This window comes from Heterodontus francisci, chromosome 35, assembly GCF_036365525.1.
Source record: "Heterodontus francisci isolate sHetFra1 chromosome 35, sHetFra1.hap1, whole genome shotgun sequence".
NCBI classification, from domain to species: Eukaryota; Metazoa; Chordata; class Chondrichthyes; order Heterodontiformes; family Heterodontidae; genus Heterodontus; species Heterodontus francisci.
Window position 1 is genome coordinate 24793805 of NC_090405.1, and position 19160 is coordinate 24812964.

General features: G+C 44.7%; 3 protein-coding genes across 7 annotated transcripts; 1 reads left to right on the top strand and 2 right to left on the bottom strand.

The window, feature by feature from the left end:
• Positions 1-519: 519 nt before the first annotated feature.
• On the top strand, positions 520-15793 carry LOC137350560 (histone H2A-like). 5 transcript variants are annotated; one of them, XR_010969448.1, is made up of 4 exons: positions 520-981; positions 5386-6510; positions 14034-14110; positions 15712-15793. XR_010969448.1 is itself a non-coding variant. In XM_068015218.1 (2 exons), exons 1-2 carry the CDS (start codon positions 545-547, stop codon positions 5414-5416), a joined length of 468 nt encoding a protein of 155 aa, XP_067871319.1. In that variant the 5' UTR covers positions 520-544; the 3' UTR covers positions 5417-12220. The 5 variants fall into 5 exon arrangements, 1 of the variants encoding a protein (XP_067871319.1); XR_010969449.1 differs by lacking the exon at positions 15712-15793 and adding an exon at positions 14681-14784; XR_010969450.1 differs by lacking the exons at positions 14034-14110; positions 15712-15793 and having other exon boundaries at positions 520-1962; positions 5386-12220.
• Positions 1049-2320, bottom strand: LOC137350561 (histone H3-like). The gene has a single exon (XM_068015219.1). The coding sequence runs from the start codon at positions 2260-2262 to the stop codon at positions 1852-1854; it is 411 nt and encodes a 136-aa protein (XP_067871320.1). The 5' UTR covers positions 2263-2320; the 3' UTR covers positions 1049-1851.
• On the bottom strand, positions 2564-4638 carry LOC137350734 (histone H2B 1/2-like). Its single transcript, XM_068015711.1, has 3 exons — positions 4543-4638; positions 3121-3665; positions 2564-2811 (listed from the first exon to the last, which is right to left on the bottom strand). The coding sequence occupies exons 1-2, from the start codon at positions 4636-4638 to the stop codon at positions 3297-3299; spliced, it is 465 nt and encodes a 154-aa protein (XP_067871812.1). The 3' UTR covers positions 2564-2811; positions 3121-3296.
• Positions 15794-19160: the final 3367 nt, after the last annotated feature.

The following is a 19160-nucleotide window of genomic DNA, read 5'->3' on the forward strand; positions in this document are numbered from 1 at the left end:
TTAGCTGCAACGGTCAGACCTTAGTCCCTTCACTCTTTTCCTGAAATGTGAACTGATTCATCGTTTTATTCACAGCAACTCGCCGGAACAGGAACAGAGCAGATTAAGCAGATCCGGCTTCCTCTTTTCAGAGAAGGACACTGGGCTCTGATTGAAGACTAAACTGAGTGTTTTCCTTCAGGGAAATGCTGTGAACAGGGATTTATTCCCACCTGGAACAGTTTGTAAACGATTGTGGAATGAACCACAATTTAAACAACATTTTTAAACCGCGCTTGTGATTGGTGACGGAAAGAATAGAATAAAACAAAAAAAAGAGAAGGGATTTGAAATCTTTGACTAAGGATGACATTTATTTTAATCCGCTCTTTTCCGGAAATGAAATTGGCGGGCTTTGTGAAATTGACAAATTCTCTGCTTCTGGTCGTGTGGCGGGTAAATCCCGCCCTCTTCTGTTTGTGTCCTGATTGGTGAAGAATATAGGCAAATGAGGTGAATTAAGTACCGACCAATGAGATGAGTTCTCAGTCTATAAGTACAGGAAATGCTGCAGAAAATAACCATTCTTTGTGAAAGTATTTGTGAGATTGTGAAAATGACTGGAAGAGGAAAGACCAGCGGGAAAGCTCGGGCCAAGGCCAAGTCTCGCTCCTCCCGGGCTGGACTGCAGTTCCCGGTGGGCCGGGTTCACAGGCTCCTGAGAAAGGGTAACTATGCTGAGCGTGTGGGTGCCGGAGCCCCGGTCTATTTGGCTGCTGTGCTCGAGTATCTGACCGCTGAAATCCTCGAGCTGGCCGGTAACGCGGCCCGGGACAACAAGAAGAGCCGCATCATCCCCAGACACCTGCAGCTGGCCGTCCGCAACGACGAGGAGCTCAACAAGCTGCTGGGAGGAGTGACCATCGCTCAGGGCGGGGTGCTGCCTAATATCCAGGCCGTGCTGCTGCCTAAGAAAACCAGCGCTCAGAGCTCCCAGAAAAAGTAAAGCGGCCATAATGTCATCCAATAAACCAAAGGCTCTTTTCAGAGCCACCCACAGTCTCTGTGAAAGGGCTGGTTACTGTCAGGAGGGAATCAGAGATGGAGTTATTGTAACAGTGGATTGACCTGTTTCGCATACAGACAGTTTGAATTCTGTTTTTTTTCTCTCTCCGGCTTCTCAATGAGAATTTGCTCCCGGAACAGAGTAAATGCAGGAAGGAAGAGGCCATTCTCGGGCTGTGTGTTTCTCTCCTAACCTGATCTGTTTAGACCGCACTGTTCCCAGAGGACGGAATCTGAGAGTTGCTCACACACGGGAGCTGAGTCCATTGCAGCGCTTTAATATGTGCCTTCCCCCCGGCCCTCCGTATTCTCCGGACACAAAGCTGTCTAATCCCCCGGCGGCGGGAGAGTCGGGGATTCTCTCCCCGCAGTGTCAGGGTTTGCAACCCTGGGCAACTGGCGGTTCGAGTCAGTGACCGAGCTGCCTCACCTGTCCTGTGTACCGATTTCCAAGGGATTCAACTATTAGCGAACTCATTGGGTAATGTTTGTAAATAACCCTCATGTGAACGGAGCTGGCTCCATTAATTCCTTCCAAATAAAACTGGGATCTATTTATTTTCCCCAAATGTCAGCTAACGGATCCCAGGAGCAAGGTTGAGATTGTGCTGAACAGCAATGAGTCTCCGGTAATGCTGCTTTCTAAATTCCAGATCAGCTCTCAGTCTTCCAGGCCTTTACCAGAAACCATGTGGCCGCCCCTCCAATCTAATGGGTTTGATGATGAACAGAGATGGCAGCTCTTTCCTTTGCTGATTTGGTGGCTCTGAAAAGAGCCCTTGTTACACTTGTTACTGAAGCCGGGTTTTAGGCGCGTTCCCCGCGGATGCGGCGGGCCAGCTGGATGTCTTTGGGCATGATGGTGACTCGCTTGGCGTGGATGGCGCACAGGTTGGTGTCCTCAAAGAGCCCCACCAGGTAAGACTCGCTGGCCTCCTGCAAGGCCATGACGGCCGAGCTCTGGAAGCGCAGGTCTGTCTTAAAGTCCTGAGCGATCTCTCTGACCAGGCGCTGGAAGGGCAGTTTGCGGATGAGCAGCTCAGTGGATTTCTGGTAGCGGCGGATCTCCCTCAGAGCCACAGTGCCGGGTCTGTAGCGATGAGGCTTCTTTACTCCACCCGTGGCTGGAGCGCTCTTCCGGGCCGCTTTGGTAGCCAGCTGTTTGCGAGGAGCTTTCCCTCCGGTCGATTTACGCGCTGTCTGCTTTGTCCGGGCCATTTTCTCAACGGATTCTGCACAATCTGAGACACACAGACTGTTAATACTGATTCTGCTTCACATCCACCTTTTTAAACTCTGTGAGGAACCGCCCTGAGCAGTAATTGGCTGGAACCCGACACCCAGTCAGTTTAAACCAAACTCCGATAATGAACAGAAACACAGGAAACTGTTGGCTCCGATTGGCCGATTATTACTGATACATCAATTTTTTAAAAACCGCCAATATCAGTGCCGGAAACAACGGTTTTGACAAAGGAAAAATTTGCTTTAATTCATCTTATGAACATGATCAGAACATTTCAAAGATATTTGTCAGCAAAGATCTTTTACAGCAAAGATTTTAAACTCTTTCTCTTGTATTATTCTACACTTTGTCACAAGTTCCAGACACACATTTCCAATCCGGTATCTATTCGGGTTTATTCTCCGTCCTTTTTGAAACAGTCTGTAAGCGGAGGCAGAAAGTCTCATTCACAGCATTCTGCAAGCGGATACATTTCAGATCAATCTTTGTCAAGATACCGCATCACTGATTCTAGATTGAACCTATTTGTGGGAGACAAAAGCGGAGAGAAGATTTTTACTGTCAGGTGTTGAAATGTGAGACTGAGGGTTCCTACAACAGCGGGGTTTCCAGATAATGTACTTATTAATTATTGAGGCCAAGCTTGAACAAGGGAAACAAGTGACTGAGAACTGATGTGTCAGCTTTTATTAACGGAATACAGGAAAGGGGCCGAATATGAACGCGTCCGAAATCAAAGCGCACTTGGGTCAGTGGTCAGTAATTAATTTACACAGCATTATTAAGTAGAGACACAAAGATCTCACAGACAGTGAAAGTGAATTACTCACATATAGCTGGGATAAAACAGATCACAAAGGCAATTAGAAAGTTCCAGACTTTTCATATATAAAAAACAAAACAACCCGATACCATAGAGATGAAGTTGTAGCTTTTTCAGAGAGATTGTGGGTGGCTCTTAAAAGAGCCGTTGTGTTTGGGATGTTTTTCAGTCCATTGTGCAGTTTTACTTGGAGCTGGTGTACTTGGTCACCGCCTTTGTCCCTTCCGACACGGCGTGCTTGGCCAGCTCCCCGGGCAGCAGCAGGCGCACGGCGGTCTGGATCTCCCGGGAGCTGATGGTGCTGCGCTTGTTGTAATGGGCCAGGCGGGAAGCCTCACCCGCGATGCGCTCGAAAATATCGTTCACAAACGAGTTCATGATGCTCATGGCCTTGGAGGAGATGCCGGTGTCGGGGTGAACCTGCTTCATCACTTTGTAGATGTAGATGGAGTAACTCTCCTTCCTCGACTTTCTCCGCTTCTTGCCGCCCTTTGCTGACGGTTTACTCACAGTTTTCTTGGCGCCCTTCTTAGCAGCTGCTTTCTTCTTCTCCTCAACCATCTTCAGTTTCAATTTCAGACACAGAAATAAACCAAACCCCTTCCGAGTGCGGATTAAATAGACAATCCCACAGCTCTATGCTAATGAGGGATGGGGGAAAGTAAAGATTGTGATTGGATGATTGGGAGTGATGTCATAAAGGTTTTTTTACTGTAATTCTCTAATTGGTGTTTTTCCCCATCCAATCAGAATAAATATTTGCAACCAATCACAAACACCCTTCCTGCAATCAGGAAGGATATTTCATAAAGACTCTCTCCAAACCCAGTTTATATTGAAAGAGCCGCTGCCCGTGTACACCTCCCTAGAAATGTCCTGGTGTTGTTGGGAGGACACTTACGTGTCCTTGTGTCTCTGCTATTGCATGTGAGTGTGCAATTAATTCAATTATTTTACTCTCTTTTGTGTTTGAGTGTGTTCTGTCATTCGGTAGCTCTCAGTGTCTGGTGCTGTATGGATTCATTCTGTATCCTCAGACTCTGGTACTGTGTGTGAGTTTGACATCCATTCTATATCTGTCAGACTCTGGTACTGTGCTTGAGTGTGACATCTATTCTGTCTCTCAGTCTCTGGTAATGTGAGTGTGAGGAGATGAGGTGGAGTGTTGTGGCGAGGATGATAGAAAAGAGCATTGGTGTGATGACACAGCCTTGCTTGAGCCCAGTTTATATTAGCATTGGTTCAGTGGTAGGGCTGTTGGGAAGGATTACAGCTTGCATGTCCTCATGCAGTCATCGGAGGATGGTGACGAATTTCTCCAGGCAGCCAAATTTGAGGAGGACGTTCCATAATCCCTCTCGGTTGGTAGAGTCGAAGGCCTTTGTCAGGACAGAGAAGGCCATTTATAAAGGTTGTTGCTGCTCCCTACATTTTCTTGAAGTTGTCTTGCTGTGAAGATTATGTCCACTGTGTCTGTTGATGGACAGAATCCACATTGTGATTCCAGTAGGAGGTCTTCAGCCATGGGGAGGAGGCAGTTGATAAGGACTCTTGTGATGACCTTCCCTGTGGTGGACAGCAGGGATACCCCTCTGTAGTTACCACAGTCTGTCTTGTCACCTTTTTTTGAAGATGATCACAATTACGGCATCTCAGAGATCCCCTGTCATGCTCTCTTCCTTCCAGATGAGAGAAATGAGACCATGTATTTGTGTCAAGAGTGCTTCTCTGCCATATTTTAGAATTTCAGTGGGAATTCCATATACGCAAGCGGCCTTATGGATTTTTAGCTGTCAGTTTGCCTTTTCAGTCTCTGTCAGTCTGGAATTGTGCTGACAGCACGGTGGGTACCATGCATTGGAATGTAGTCAAGGACGGGGGCCCGTCATTTTACTTATATTTTTAGTTCTTTTTTACATATTTTACAATTTTTTTTCTTTTGTTCATTTCATTTCATTTCATTGTAGTTTGTTCAGTTTGCTTACCCACTGATTTTTTTTCATGTTTGTACTTGCTGCTGTTCAATCGTCAGTTCGTTAATACCCTATCTGTACTAATGCTTTGTCTTTCAACACACCATTAACATATTGTTTGCCTTTGCTCCATGACCTCTTGGTCAGCTATGTGGCCTTGTCCAATCTACTCTTTCTCCTTTGTTATCTCTTGCCCCACCCCCGGCTTACTTGCTTATAACCTTTGACATTTCTAATATTTGCCAGTTCCGAAGAAGGGTCACTGACCTGAAACGTTAACTCTGCTTCTCTTTCCACAGATGCTGCCAGACCTGCTGGGAAACTGTTTAACCTATGTTGCCTCCAGTCCAGATGCAAGGCTATTCCAACCTCTGTCATCGAGCTGCAGTATGCTGATGACGCTGGCATATGCACACCCTCAGAGGGCAAGCTTCAAACCCTTATCGATGCATTCACAGAGGCATATGAAATAATTGGCCTTAAGCTAAAGATCCAGAAGACAAAGGTCCTCTACCAACCTGCTCCCTGATACTGCCCCCCGACTATCAAGATCCACGGCGAACCACTGGACAATGTGGATCACTGCTCATATCTTGGGAACCTCCTGTCACCAAGGACAGATATCGACGATGACACTCAGCATCGCCTCCAGTGTGTCAGCGCAGATTTCAGTCATCTGAAGAAAAGAATGTTTGATGACAAAGACCTCAAATCAGACACCAAGCTCTTGGTTGACATGGCTGCAGTGTTACCTGCCCTCCTGTATGTGTCAGAAACATAGATACTGTACAGCAGACATCCCAAAGCCCTGGAGAGATATCACCAGTGGTGCCTCCGCAAGATCCTGCAAATTCAGTTGCAGGACAGGCGCTCCAATATCAGTGTCCTCTCTCAGGCCAACATCCTCAGTATCCAGACACTGGTCATGGTGAGTCAGTTATGTTGGGCAGGCTACATTATTCGCATGCCCGACACCAGAGTCCCAAAACAAGCTTTCTACTCTGAGCTCCGTCAGGGCAAGAGGCTACTAGGAGGGCAGAGCAAACGTTACAAGAATTTCCTTTCAACACTCCCTGAAAAAACGTGACATCTGCACTGATTCATGGGCATCTCTTGCCTGAGACCACCCAAAATGGAGAAGAAGCATCCGCGAAGGTGCCAGCCAGTTCAAAATTCATCGACATGCCCAGTAAGCAACCAAATGCAAACAGTGGAAGGAGTACTTGGAAATTGGAGAATCCCATTATCCCACCTCACCAAGCACCATCTGCCCCACCTGTGGCCGAGTGTCTGGATCCAGAATTGGACTATTCAGTTACCTAAGGACCCACAAACCCTGGAGTGGAAGGAAGTCATCCTCCTTACCGAGGGACTGCCTAAGAAGAAGTTTAGTGTGACATCCATTCTGCATCTGTCAGTCTCTGGTATTGAGTATGAGTGTGGGATTCATTCATTATCTGTCGGTATCTGGTACTGTGTTTGAGTGCAGTTTTCAGGCTGTATCTATTGGTATCTTGTGTGTGAGTTTTGTATTCATCTGTATCTTTTAGCCTCTAACACATTATTTGAGTTTTGCAGTTATTCTGAACTAACCCTTGGTAATGTATGTGTGTTTGAGATTGACGGTTTACCTGTTAATCTGTTGTACTGCACATGAGTGTGAGATTCATTCTGTATAACTCTATCTCTGTTCCTGTTACGTGTGTGTGATTCATTTTGTATGCTCCATCTCTGGTATCACATATGTGTGTGGTATCAATTCCATTTCTGTTATTTCTGGTACTGTATGTGAGTGTTTATTTCATTCTGTAACTATCAGTCTCTGGCACTGTCTGCACGTTCTGGATCCATTTTGTAACGATCAGTCTCTCGCAGAGTGTGAATGTGGAATTAATTTTGTATCTCTCCATCTCTAGTGTCATGTGCAAATTTGGAATTCTTTCTGAATTGGTCATTGGCACTGGATCTGCCATTCTCTAGTACAGTTTGTGAATTTGGGATTCATTCTGTACCTGTCACTCACTAGTACTTTGTGAAAGTGAGCGATACATTCTGTATCTGCCAGCCTCTGGTAGTGTGTGTGATTGTGGGATGAATTAATTAGCAGTCAGTGGTGCTCTATGTGAATGTGGAAATCATTCTGTAACTCAGTCTGATATTGTTCTGTGAGGGTGGGAATCACATGTATCTTTCAATTCCTGATGCTGTGTGTGAGCATGGGATTCATTCTGTCCCTGTCGGTGGCACTGTATATAGCTGTGGGATTAATTCTGTACCTTTCAGTCTCTGGTATTTTGTACGAAAGTGGGATTAATTCTAGATCCGCCACACACTGGTTGAGTGTGTGTGTGTAAGAAGATAATAAGAGACAAAATAGGAGCAGGAGAAGGCCATTTGGCCCATCGAGCCTGCTCCGCCATTCAATAAGATCATAGCTGTTCTGATTGTGGCCTTAATTCCACTTTCCTGCCTGCGCCCATGACCATTGACTCCCTTGTAGGTCAAAAATCTATCTATCACAGCCTTGAATATATTCAATGACCCAGCCTCCACAATCCTCTGGAGAGCAGAATTCCAAAGATGAACAACCCTCTGAGAGAAGAAATTCCTCCTCATCTCCTTCTTGAATGGGAGACCACTTATCTTGAAACTGTGGCCCCTAATTCTACATTCCCCCACAAGGAGAAACATCCTCTCAGCATCTACCTGTCCATCAACTGAGAATCTTATAGGTTTCAATAAGATCACCTCTCAATCTTCTAAACTCCAGTGAGTATAGGCCCAACCTGCTCAACCTTTTCACATAAGACGGCACAGTGGCGGCGCAGTGGCCCAACCTGCTCAACCTTTTCACATAAGACGGCACAGCGGCATATAGGGTGGCACAGTGGCGCAGTGGTTTGCACCGCAGCCTCACAGCTCCAGCGACCCGGGTTCAATTCTGGGTACTGCCTGTGTGGAGTTTGCAAGTTCTCCCTGTGTCTGCGTGGGTTTCCTCCCACATGCCAAAGACTTGCAGGTTGATAGGTAAATTGGCTGTTAAAAATTGCCCCTAGTATAGGTATGTGGTAGGGAAATATAGCGACAGGTGGGGATGTGGTAGGAATATGGAATTAGTGTAGGATTAGTATGGATGGGTGGTTAATGGTCGGCACAGACTCGGTGGGCCGAAGGGCCTGTTTCAGTGCTGTATCTCTAAACTAAACTAAAAATGCCACTCAGCATCACCTCCAGTGTGTCAGCACAGCCTTCAGTTGTCTGAGGAAAAGAATGTTTGATGACAAAGGCCTCAAATCAGACACAAACGCATGGTTGACATGGCTGCATTGTAACCTGCCCTCCTGTATGTGTCGGAAACACCAACACTGTTCAGCAGACATCTCAAAGCCCTGGAGAGATATCACCAGCGGTGCTTCCGCAAGATCCTGCAAATTCAGTGGCAGGACAGGCGCTTCCAATATCAGTGTCCTCTCTCAGGCCAACAACCCCAGTATCGAGACACTGTTCATGGCTAGTCAGTTATGTTGGGTGGGCCACATTATCCGCATGCCTGACACCAGACTTCCAAATCAAGCTTTTTACTCTGAGGTCCGTCAGGGCAAGAGACTACCAGGAGGGCAGAGGAAACGTTACAAGAATTTCCTTAAAGACTCCCTGAAAAAAAAGTAACATCTCCACTGATTCGTGGACATCTCTTACCTGAGACCACCCAAAATGGTGAAGAAGCAACCGTGAAGGTGCCAGCCAATTTGAACAAGGTCGGCATGCCCAGGTAGCAACCAAACGCAAACAGTGGAAGGAGTATTTGGAAATTCAAGTATCCCATTCATCCACCTCACCAAACACCATCTGCCCCACCTGTAGCCGAGTGTGTGGATCAAGAATTGGACTATTCAGTTACTTAAGGACCCACAACCCTGTAGTGGAAGAAAGTCATCCTTGTTCCCAAGGGACTGCCTAAGAAGAAGTTTGAGTGTGACATTCATTCTGCATCTGTCAGTCTCTGGTATTGAGTATGAGTGTGGGATTCATTCTATATTGTCAGTCTCTGGAATTATGTGCGAGTGTGGGATTCATTCTGTATCTGTCGGTCTCCAGTACTGTGTTTGAGTGTGGCTTTCAGGCTGTATCTTGTGTTTGAGCTTTGTATTCATCTGTATCTTTCAGCCTCCAACACATTAATTGAGTTTGTTAGTCATTCTGAACTGACCCTTGGTAATGTATATGTGTTTGAGGTTGATATTTTACCTGTTAATCTGTTGTACTGTACATGAGTGTGAGATTCATACTGTATAACTATCTCTGTTCCAGAATGTGATTCATTCTGTATGCTCCATCGCTGGTATCACATATGTGTGTGTTATCAATTCCATTTCAGTCATCTCTGGTACTGTATGAGAGTGTTTAATTCATTCTGTAATTGTCAGTCTCAGGCACTGTCTGCAAGTTCTGGATCCACTTTGTAACTATCAGTCTCTCGCGGAGTGTGAATGTGGAATTAATTTTGTATCGGTCCATCTCGAATTTCATGTGTAAATTTGGGATTAATTCTGAATTGTCATTGGTACTGTATCTGTCATTCTCTAGGACAGTTTATGAATTTGGGATTCATTCTGTACCTGTCACTCAATTTGTGAAAGTGTGAGATAGATTCTGTATCTGTCAGCCTCTGTAGTGTGTATGATTGTGGGATGAATTAATTAGCCGTCAGTGGTGCTCTATGTGAATGTGGAAATCATTCTGTAACTCAGTCTGATATTTTTTTTAGATTAGAGATACAGCACTGAAACAGGCCCTTCGGCCCACCGAGTCTGTGCTGACCAGCAGCCACCCATGTATACTAATCCTACACTAATCCCATATTCCTACCAAACATCCCCATCTGTCCCTATATTTCCCTACCACCTACCTATACTAGTGACAATTTATAATGGCCAATTTACCTACCAACCTGCAAGTCTTTTGGCTTATGGGAGGAAACCGGAGCACCCGGAGAAAACCCACGCAGACACAGGGAGAACTTGCAAACTCCACACAGGCAGTACCCAGAATCGAACCCGGGTCCCTGGAGCTGTGAGGCTGCAGTGCTAACCACTGCGCCACTGTGCCGCCCTAATTGTTCTGTGAGGGTGGGAATCACATGTTTTTTTCAATCCCTGGTGCTGTGTGTGAGCATGGGATTCATTCTGTACCTGTCACTGGTACTGCGTGCATCTGTGGGATTAATTCTATACCTTTCAGTCACTGCAATTGTGGATGAAAGTGGGATTCATTCTAGGTCCACCACACACTGGTTGAATGTGTGTGTGCAAGAAGATAAGAAGATACAAAATAGGAGCAGGAGAAGACCATTTGGCCCATCGAGCCTGCTCCGCCATTCAATAAGATCATAGCTGTTCTGATTGTGGCCTTAATTCCACTTTCCTGCCTGCGCCCAAAACCATTGACTCCCTTGTAGATCAAAAATCTGTCTGTCACAGCCTTGAATATATTCAATGACCCAGCCTCCACAGTCCTCTGGGGAACAGAATTCCAAACATGAACAACCCTCTGAGAGAAGAAATTCCTCCTCATCTCCTTCTTGAATGGGAGACCACTTATCCTGAAACTGTGGTCCCTAATTCTACTTTTCCCCACAAGTAGAAATATCTTCTCAGCATCTCCCCGGCCAGCAACTGAGAATCTTGTAGGTTTCCAGAAGATCAACTCTCAATGTTCTAAACTCCAGTGAGTATAGGCCCAACTTGCTCAACTTTTTCTCATATGACAATCCAACATCCCAGGAATCAGCCTAGTGAACCTTCTCTGAACTGATTCCAATGCAAGTATATCCCTCCTTAAGTAAGGAGACCAAAACTGTGTGGAGTTGGGATGTCACTAATGCCCTGTAAAGTTATAGCAAAACTTCCTTACTTTGATACTCCGTTCCCCTTGCTAAAAATACCAACATTCCATTTGCCTTCCTAATTACTTGCTCTACCTTCATGCTAACTTTTTTGTAATTCATGTACCTGGACACCCAGATTCCTTGGTACAGCAGCATTCTGCAGTCTGTCACTGTGTAAATAATATTCTGTTTTTCTATTCTACCTGCCTAAGTAGACAATCTCACATTTTCCCATATTATACTCCATCTGCCAAACGTTTGCCCGCTGACTTAACCTATCTATATCTCTTTGCAGACACATTGTGTCCTCCTCACAACTTGTTTTCCTACCTATCTTTGTACCATCCATAAATTTGGCAACAGTACACTCAGTCCCTTCATGCAAGTTATTAATATAGACCATAAATAGTTGAGGCCCCAGCACTGATCCCTGTGACATTCCATTAGTTACAGTTTGCCAATCTGAAAATGCTCCATTTATCCCCACTCTGTTTTCTGTGAGTTAGCCATTCCCATATCCATGTGCGTGTAGTTTTCAGTTTGTATCTGTCAGTGCCTGGTACTCTATGTGAGTTTTGGACTCATTCTCAATGTCTCACTGCAACTATTTGTGTGTTAGGTTGCTTTAGATGACTCAGGCTGCGATACTGTGAGTGAGTGCAGTAATCAACCTATAACTTTCAGCATCTGGCACTGAGCATGTGTATCAGAATCACTCTGTATCTGTCAGTATCTGGTACTCTGTGTGAGTGGGGGATTCATGATATAACCTTCCGTCCCTGGGACTGTTTGCAAGTCTGGATTCATTCTACATAAAATGTCAGCAATGCAACAGGCCACAGATGTGATAGGTTTTAAGCAGACAATATGTTTGAGGTTTTACCTGATATTAAATATCTGTCACTGTGAACACAATAGTGAAAGATAATGTATCCTTCAATCTGATACAGGATTGGTGTGCAAGTGTAACTCAGGCTGTACTAATCAATTTGATCAGTGCCATTCAGTCTGACTGTGAGTGAGAATCTTGGACTTGCATGTAAAATGAACTCAATCTGGAATTGTACAGTATCTTCCAACTGACACAGTATGAGGTTTTCGGACTGGTATGTTATTTATAGCTCAGACTACACAAATCAAATTTATATTGTAACTTTTATTTTCATAATCCAGATGAGTTTTAATGTATATGTCTGGACACATTATGGCAATTAATACTGATAAACTCAGAACGTGTTGGGCTGGTATTTAACTTGAATCTCAGAGTATATTTTTATATTATTTAGAGATACAGCATTGAAACAGGCCCTTCGGCCCACTGAGTCTGTGCCAACCAACAACCACCCATTTATCCTAATCCTACATTAATCCCATATTCTCTCCCACATCCCCACCATTCTCCTACCACCTACCTACACTGGGGGCAATTTACAATGGCCAATTAATCTATCAACCTGCAAGTCTTTGGAGGTGGGAGGAAACCGGAGCAGCCGGCGGAAACCCACGCAGACACAGGGAGAACTCGCAAACTCCGCACAGGCAGTACCCAGAACTGAACCCGGGGGTCGCTGGAACTGTGAGGCTGCGGTGATAACCACTGTGCCGCCCATAAACACACATAATGCCTCCATTATTGAGGTTAATTCTGTAACTTTGAAACGGGAACCATAATTTGTAGCTGAGGTTGCACTATCGTGGGATTGGCACAGTGATAATTTGATAGTCGGTGAGAATTTGGACTGGGATTTATGAATCTACCTGTCAGTGGTACTGAGTTGGGGTGACATGGAAACAACGTCTGTCTCTCCTGCTCTGTTTGATTGAGGGATTGAAAATGTGTCTCTGGATCTATTTCTGCTGTCTGAGACTGTGGAACTGATGACCTGTCTGTGTCTCTGCGCTCTGTGAGTGATAATGTACGGACTGTGTGTGAGAAGGAGCTGGTGACACTCTTCCTTGTAACTTGGGTGGAGGAAACATCACATTTATTCTGGTTCATTCAATTATTTGCCTGTTTGAACAAAAGTATGTTTATAACTGAAATACAGGGAAGGTAGAACATGCAGGATTTTAAAGAATTTAATCTCTCAAATAATAATGATGAACGCCCGCAAAGGAAGCCCAGCCATACAAATATTATCATTGTTTGACTGCACTGCAGTAACAGGTTCTTCCCATTCCGTCTCCTTTCCCTGTCCACACACAGCCCGAGAATGGCCTCTCCCTTCCCCCACTCACTCCATGTTCCGGGACCTGTTCCTGCTCCATTCCACCTCTTACAAACAGCCCCCGCCTCCCCCTGAACTTGCCCCGGACTCGATGCTGATCTCTGAGTCCATCTGCGGACACGCTCCCAAAGCGATGTGCTGCTGGAAGGAGGCTGCTGTTTGCTCCCTTTCCCCGGGACTGGGATCTCTCCATTCGCGGCTGTTTTAAACCATCTCCTTCCGCTCACAGGCGGTGCTGGGGGAGGGGAGCGCAGGCGCAGATTTCTGCAACAATTCAGCAAACAGAAACATGGAAAATTTCCGGCGCAGAATGAGGCCATTCGGCCTATCGTGTCCGCGCCAGCGCAAAGAGAGCGATTCAGCCTCATCCCACAGTTTCTTGTTATTGGACAGTGAAGTGTGGAAACAGAAGCGGACAGTCAGGATGTGGGGAGTTACACAAAGAGAATCTATTATAGGCACCAGGTGAGAAGTGTGAAGGACACATTTTAAACAGCGGCTGTTTGGTTTCGCTTGAACGGTTAGACCATGGGAGCGGGAACTGGAAATCTGACCTGTGTAAAAGTCCCTGTTCCGTCGGTCAGTCCCATTCATGGCCCAGTGGATTGTTTCTGGATGTCATTTAATTGTTGTAAAATGGCCAAAGCCCCTGGTATGCAGTAGCTGGGGGCTGCAGGACTGCAGTGGAATCAGACACTGACTCTGTTTGTGTTGCTGGGTTTCCTTTGTGATTGTTCACAATGATTATTCATTGAAAAATTGTTTTGGTCACTTTTGTATCTTCTACTACATCTCTTCCTGAATTATAATAAATACTTTTTTCTTTCCATAGGCAAATACTTGAAGGAAGCAGAATAAATGTAGTGATTCCTCGACACAAGGGGAAGTGAAGCCAGCTCCTCACACACAGTAAGTACAGTATCAACTCACAGAGAGCAGAGACATCAGTTCCACAATTACCGACAGCAGAAGTAGTCAGACCGGCATTGATCCCAAGTTCCAGAAACATTTATTCAATCCAACAGTCACTCAGAGCAGGAAAGACTGAAGTTGTCTCCATTTCACCCCAACTGACCAGTAGATACATCAATCCCAGTCCAAAATCACACCCACTATCAGATTGCAAGGCACTGTGTCACTCTCACAAGTGTGCAGCCTGAACTACAAATTCAATGTCAGATACAGCAGACAAACAGAACCTGATTGTAAAGTACAGAATTTATCCCAATAATGTACCCAGACTGCAGACTGAGCTCCATGTTACACACCACTCCACAAATCTCACAAATAGTCAGAGTGGAAGACACAGTATTAATTCCATTACTGCAAACTGAATGAACCTGACCATTACATACCAGGACATAAAACATATTGTAAGATGAAAGGACACAGACGTGAAATGTTAATTCTGTTTCTCTCTCCACATACGCTGCCTGAACTGCTAAGTATTTCCAGCAATTTTGTTTTTTTTAATTTCAGATTTGCAGCATCTGCAGAATTTTGCTTTTATTTTAGAGTTAAAGAAACATTGCCTTGTGAGGTGAGAGTGACTGCCCTTGATATCAAGGCAGCTATTGACCATGTATGGCATCAAGGAGCCCAAGCAAAACTGGAGTAAATGGGAATCGGGCAAAACTCTCTGCTGGTTGGAGTCATGCCTAGCACAAAGGAAGATGGCTGTGGTTGTTCAGGTCAATCATCTCAGTCTCAGGACATTACAGCTGGAATTCCTCAGGCTCATGTTCTAGGCCCAACCATCTTCAGCTGCTTCATCAATGACCTTCCCTCCATCACAAGGCTGAAAGTGGAGATGTTCACTGATGATTGTGCAATGTTCAGCACCATTCATGACTCCTCAGATACTGAAGCAGCCCGTGCCCAGATGCAGCAAGACCTGGACAACATCCAGGCTTAGGCTGATAAGTGGCAAGTAACATTCACGTCACATAACAAATGAAAAAAGTGAGGAAATACTGAAGGGCTTTTATGGAATACACGGAGACATGTTTCCACTTGTGGTGGTGTCTGAAACAAGAGCCAAAAATATAAAATCATCATTCCTAAAGCCAATGAGGAATTCATGAAAATTGTATTTACGCAGTGAATGGATAGAATCTGGAATTTTCTATCACATGGAGAGATTGAGGTGATGCACTTAAGGGGAGGTGGAACAAGTGAGCAAGTGTATGGGGAGAAATGAATTGAGCAATATACATATCAGGCTTTATTTTTCTTTATTTGTGCAAATGATGCAGGATGGCTGGAAATATTGTGTAGAGCATAGAGCAGTTGGGACGATCCCAGTGCAGTGTTTTGTCTGGATGGATCTGCCCAGAATACATGTGATGCAGGAGCTGGGAGCTTCAGTACTTCAGTGGAGGCAGATACTGACACGGGTTTTCAATTGTGTGTGTTCTTAATAATTATTAATTCAGAAAGTAAATTCACATCTTTGATATTTTGCACCTCACCTGTTCTTGAGTTATGAGATGTATTTTTTCTTCATACAGGCAAATACTTGAAGATATTGTGATGAATGTGATGGTTGCTGCACTCGAGGCACAAGGAACAGTGCAGCCAGCTCCTCTCACACACAGTAGGTACATTATCACTCAGAGTACAGAGGTACAGATGGTTCATCAATTCCCTAGTCTCAGACTGTAGAAGTAGTCAGGCCCACATGGATCCCAAGTTCCAGAAACACATTTTCAATCCAACAATCAAACAAAGCAGGAGAGAAAGAAGTTGTTTCCATTTCGCCCCAATTCAGTCCCACTGATAGTCAGATACATCAATCCCAGGTCAAAATCACACCCACTAGCAGATTGAAATACAATGTGTCAATCTAAATATAATGCAGACTTAGCTAGCAATTAAATATCAGATAGAATTGGTACACGTTACTGTTTGTTATTGATTCCATCAATATCGGCGACCACACTCTGGAAGTGGTTCAAGAGTTCACCTACCTAGGCTCAACTATCACTAGTAACCTATCTCTCGATGCAGAAATCAACAAGCGCATGGGAAAGGCATCTGCTGCTATATCCAGACTGGCCAAGAGGGTGTGGGAAAATGATGCACTGACACGGAACACAAAAGTCCAAGTTTATCAAGCCTGTGTCCTCAGTACCTTGCTCTACAGCAGCAAGGCTAGACAACGTACATCAGCCAAGAGTGACATCTCAACTCATTCCATATTTGCTGCCACCGTAGAATCCTTGGCATCAGGTGGCAGGACTGTATCTCCAATGCAGAAGTCCTCGTGACGGTCAGCATTCCCAGCATATACACCCTACTGAGCCAGCGGCGCTTGAGATGGCTTGGCCATGTGAGCCACATGGAAGATGACAGGATCCCCATCTCGCATTGTGCAGGAACTCGTCACTGGTATCAGACCCACCGGCCATCCATGTCTCCGCTTTAAGGACGTGTGCAAACGCGACATGAAGTCCTGTGACACTGACCACAAGTCATGGGAGTCAGTTGCCAGAGATTGCCAGAGCTGGCGGGCAGCCATAAAAGCGGGGCTAAAGAGTGGCGAGTCGAAGAGATTTAGCAGATGGCAGGAAAAAAGACAGAAGCACAAGGAGAGAGCCAACTGTGTAACAGCCCCGACAACCAATTTTATCTGCAGTGCCTGTGGAAGAGTTTGTCACTCTAGAATTGGCCTTTCTAGCCACTCCAGGCGCTGCTTCACAAACCACTGACCGCCTCTAGGCACTTACCCATTGTCTCTCGAGACAACGAGGCCAAAGAAGAAGAAGACTGATTGATTGGCACAGAATCTAACCGAATGATGTACCCTGAGATTTAAATTAAATACCATACCCAAAGCTCACACCCATTGATTATAAAGGATGTTGAAACATCCCCATGGTGTACCCTGAGATACAAGTCCAACATTCATTACAGTGAAAGTTTCAAAGGTGCTGAAAGATATTGTAAGCTGAGACACAAATTAGATACCAGTTCAGAACTCACCCACACTGTGAAATGGAAAGATACAGAATCAATTCCATTAGTGTAGATTGGTCTAAACATTATATACCATTCTAAAAACTCATACAATACCAAACTGAAATACAGTATCAATACTATTCATGTAGATTGATCTGAACATTGTATATCATTCTAAAAACTCATACAGTATCAATTCCATGAGTGCAGATTGATCTAAACATTACATACCATTCTAAAAACTGATACAATATCAAACTGAAATACAGTATCAATTCCATTACTGTAAATTTATCTAAACATTGCCAGTCCAAAAATCACATACAGTATCAGACTGAGCAATGCTGATACGAAGTGTAAACTGTGATGTAAATTAGATGCCTGGGTAGAACTCACCCAGACTGCAGAATTGAAAAATACAGTTGACTGTGATCCACATTATTTACCAGCCAAAAACATCTCATACATGATCAGAGTGAAATAGATTATCAATTCCATTTGTGTAGACTGAACTCCACATTACAAACCAGTAAAAACTCTCATACAGAGGTATGGTGATTTTGTGGTTACATTAAAGGACGAGTAATCCAAAAGTCTCCACTAATGGTCCAGAGACATGAGTTCAAATTCCACTGCAGCAGCTGGATAATTTATAGAATCAAAGCAAGTTTATGGCACAGCAAGAGGCCATTTGGCCCATCATGTCTGTGCCAGATGAAAAACTTTCCACCCATTCTAATCCCACATTTCAGCATTTGGTCGGTACCCCTGCAGATTACGGCATTTGAGGTGTATATCCTTTTGAATGAGCTGAGGGTTTCTGCCTCAACTACCCTTTCAGGCAGTGAGTTCCAGACACCCACCACCCTCTGGCTGAAAAAATGTTTTCCTCATCTCCCCTGTAATCTTTCTGCCAATCACTTTAAATCTATTCCCCGAGTCACTGATTTCTTTGCTAAGGTAAACAGGCCCTTCACTTCAACTCTATCCAGACTCCACAAAATTTTGTACATTTCAGTCAGATCTCCCCTCAGCCTTCTCTGTGCCAAGGAGAACAGCCCCAGCCTATCCAATCTTTCCTCACAGCTGCATTGTTCCAGTCCCAGCAACATCCTCGTAAATCTCCTCTGTACTCTCTCTAGGGCAATTACATCCTTTCTGTAATGAGGTGCTCAGAACTGCACACAGTACTCAAGTTGTGGCCTGACTAATGATTTATACGGTTCCAGCATAACCTCTCTGCTCTTATATCTATCCCTCGGCTAATAAAGGAAAGGATTCCATATGCCTTCTTACCACCTTATCGACCTGTCCTGCTACCTTCAGGGATCTGTGGACATTTACCCCAAGGTCCCTCACTTTCTCTACACCTTTCAGCATTTTCCTATTAATTGTGTATTCCTTTGCCTTGTTTGACCTCCCCAAATGCATCACCTCACACTTCTCTGGATTGAATTCCATTTGCCATTTTTCTGCCCATCTGGCCAAACCATGAAGATCTTCCTGCAGCCTACAGTTATCCTCCTTGCTATTTACCACATGGCCAATCTTTGTGTCATCTGCAAACTTCTTGATCATGCCTCCTACATTTAAGTGCATGTAGACTACATCAGCTGCACTGCCCTCAACTATCTTCCTTTTTAATTCTTCAAAATTTTGATCAAGTTGGTCAGACAAGATCTTCCCTTAACAAATCCATGCTGACTATCCTTGATTAATCTGTGCCTTTCTGAGTGACATTTTATCCTGTCTCTCTGAATAGATTCCAATAATTTTCCCACTACTGAGGTCAGACTGACTGTCCTGGAATTATTCGGTCTAGCCCTCACTCCCTTTTTAAACAGAGGTACAATTTTAGCAGTCCTCCAATCCTCCAGCACAACACCTGTATCCAGTGAGGTCTGAAAAACGATGGTCAGACCTTCCGCTATTTCCTCTCTTGCTTTTGAAGAGCCTGGGGTTCATTTCATCCGGCCCTGGTGATTTATCAATTTTCAAA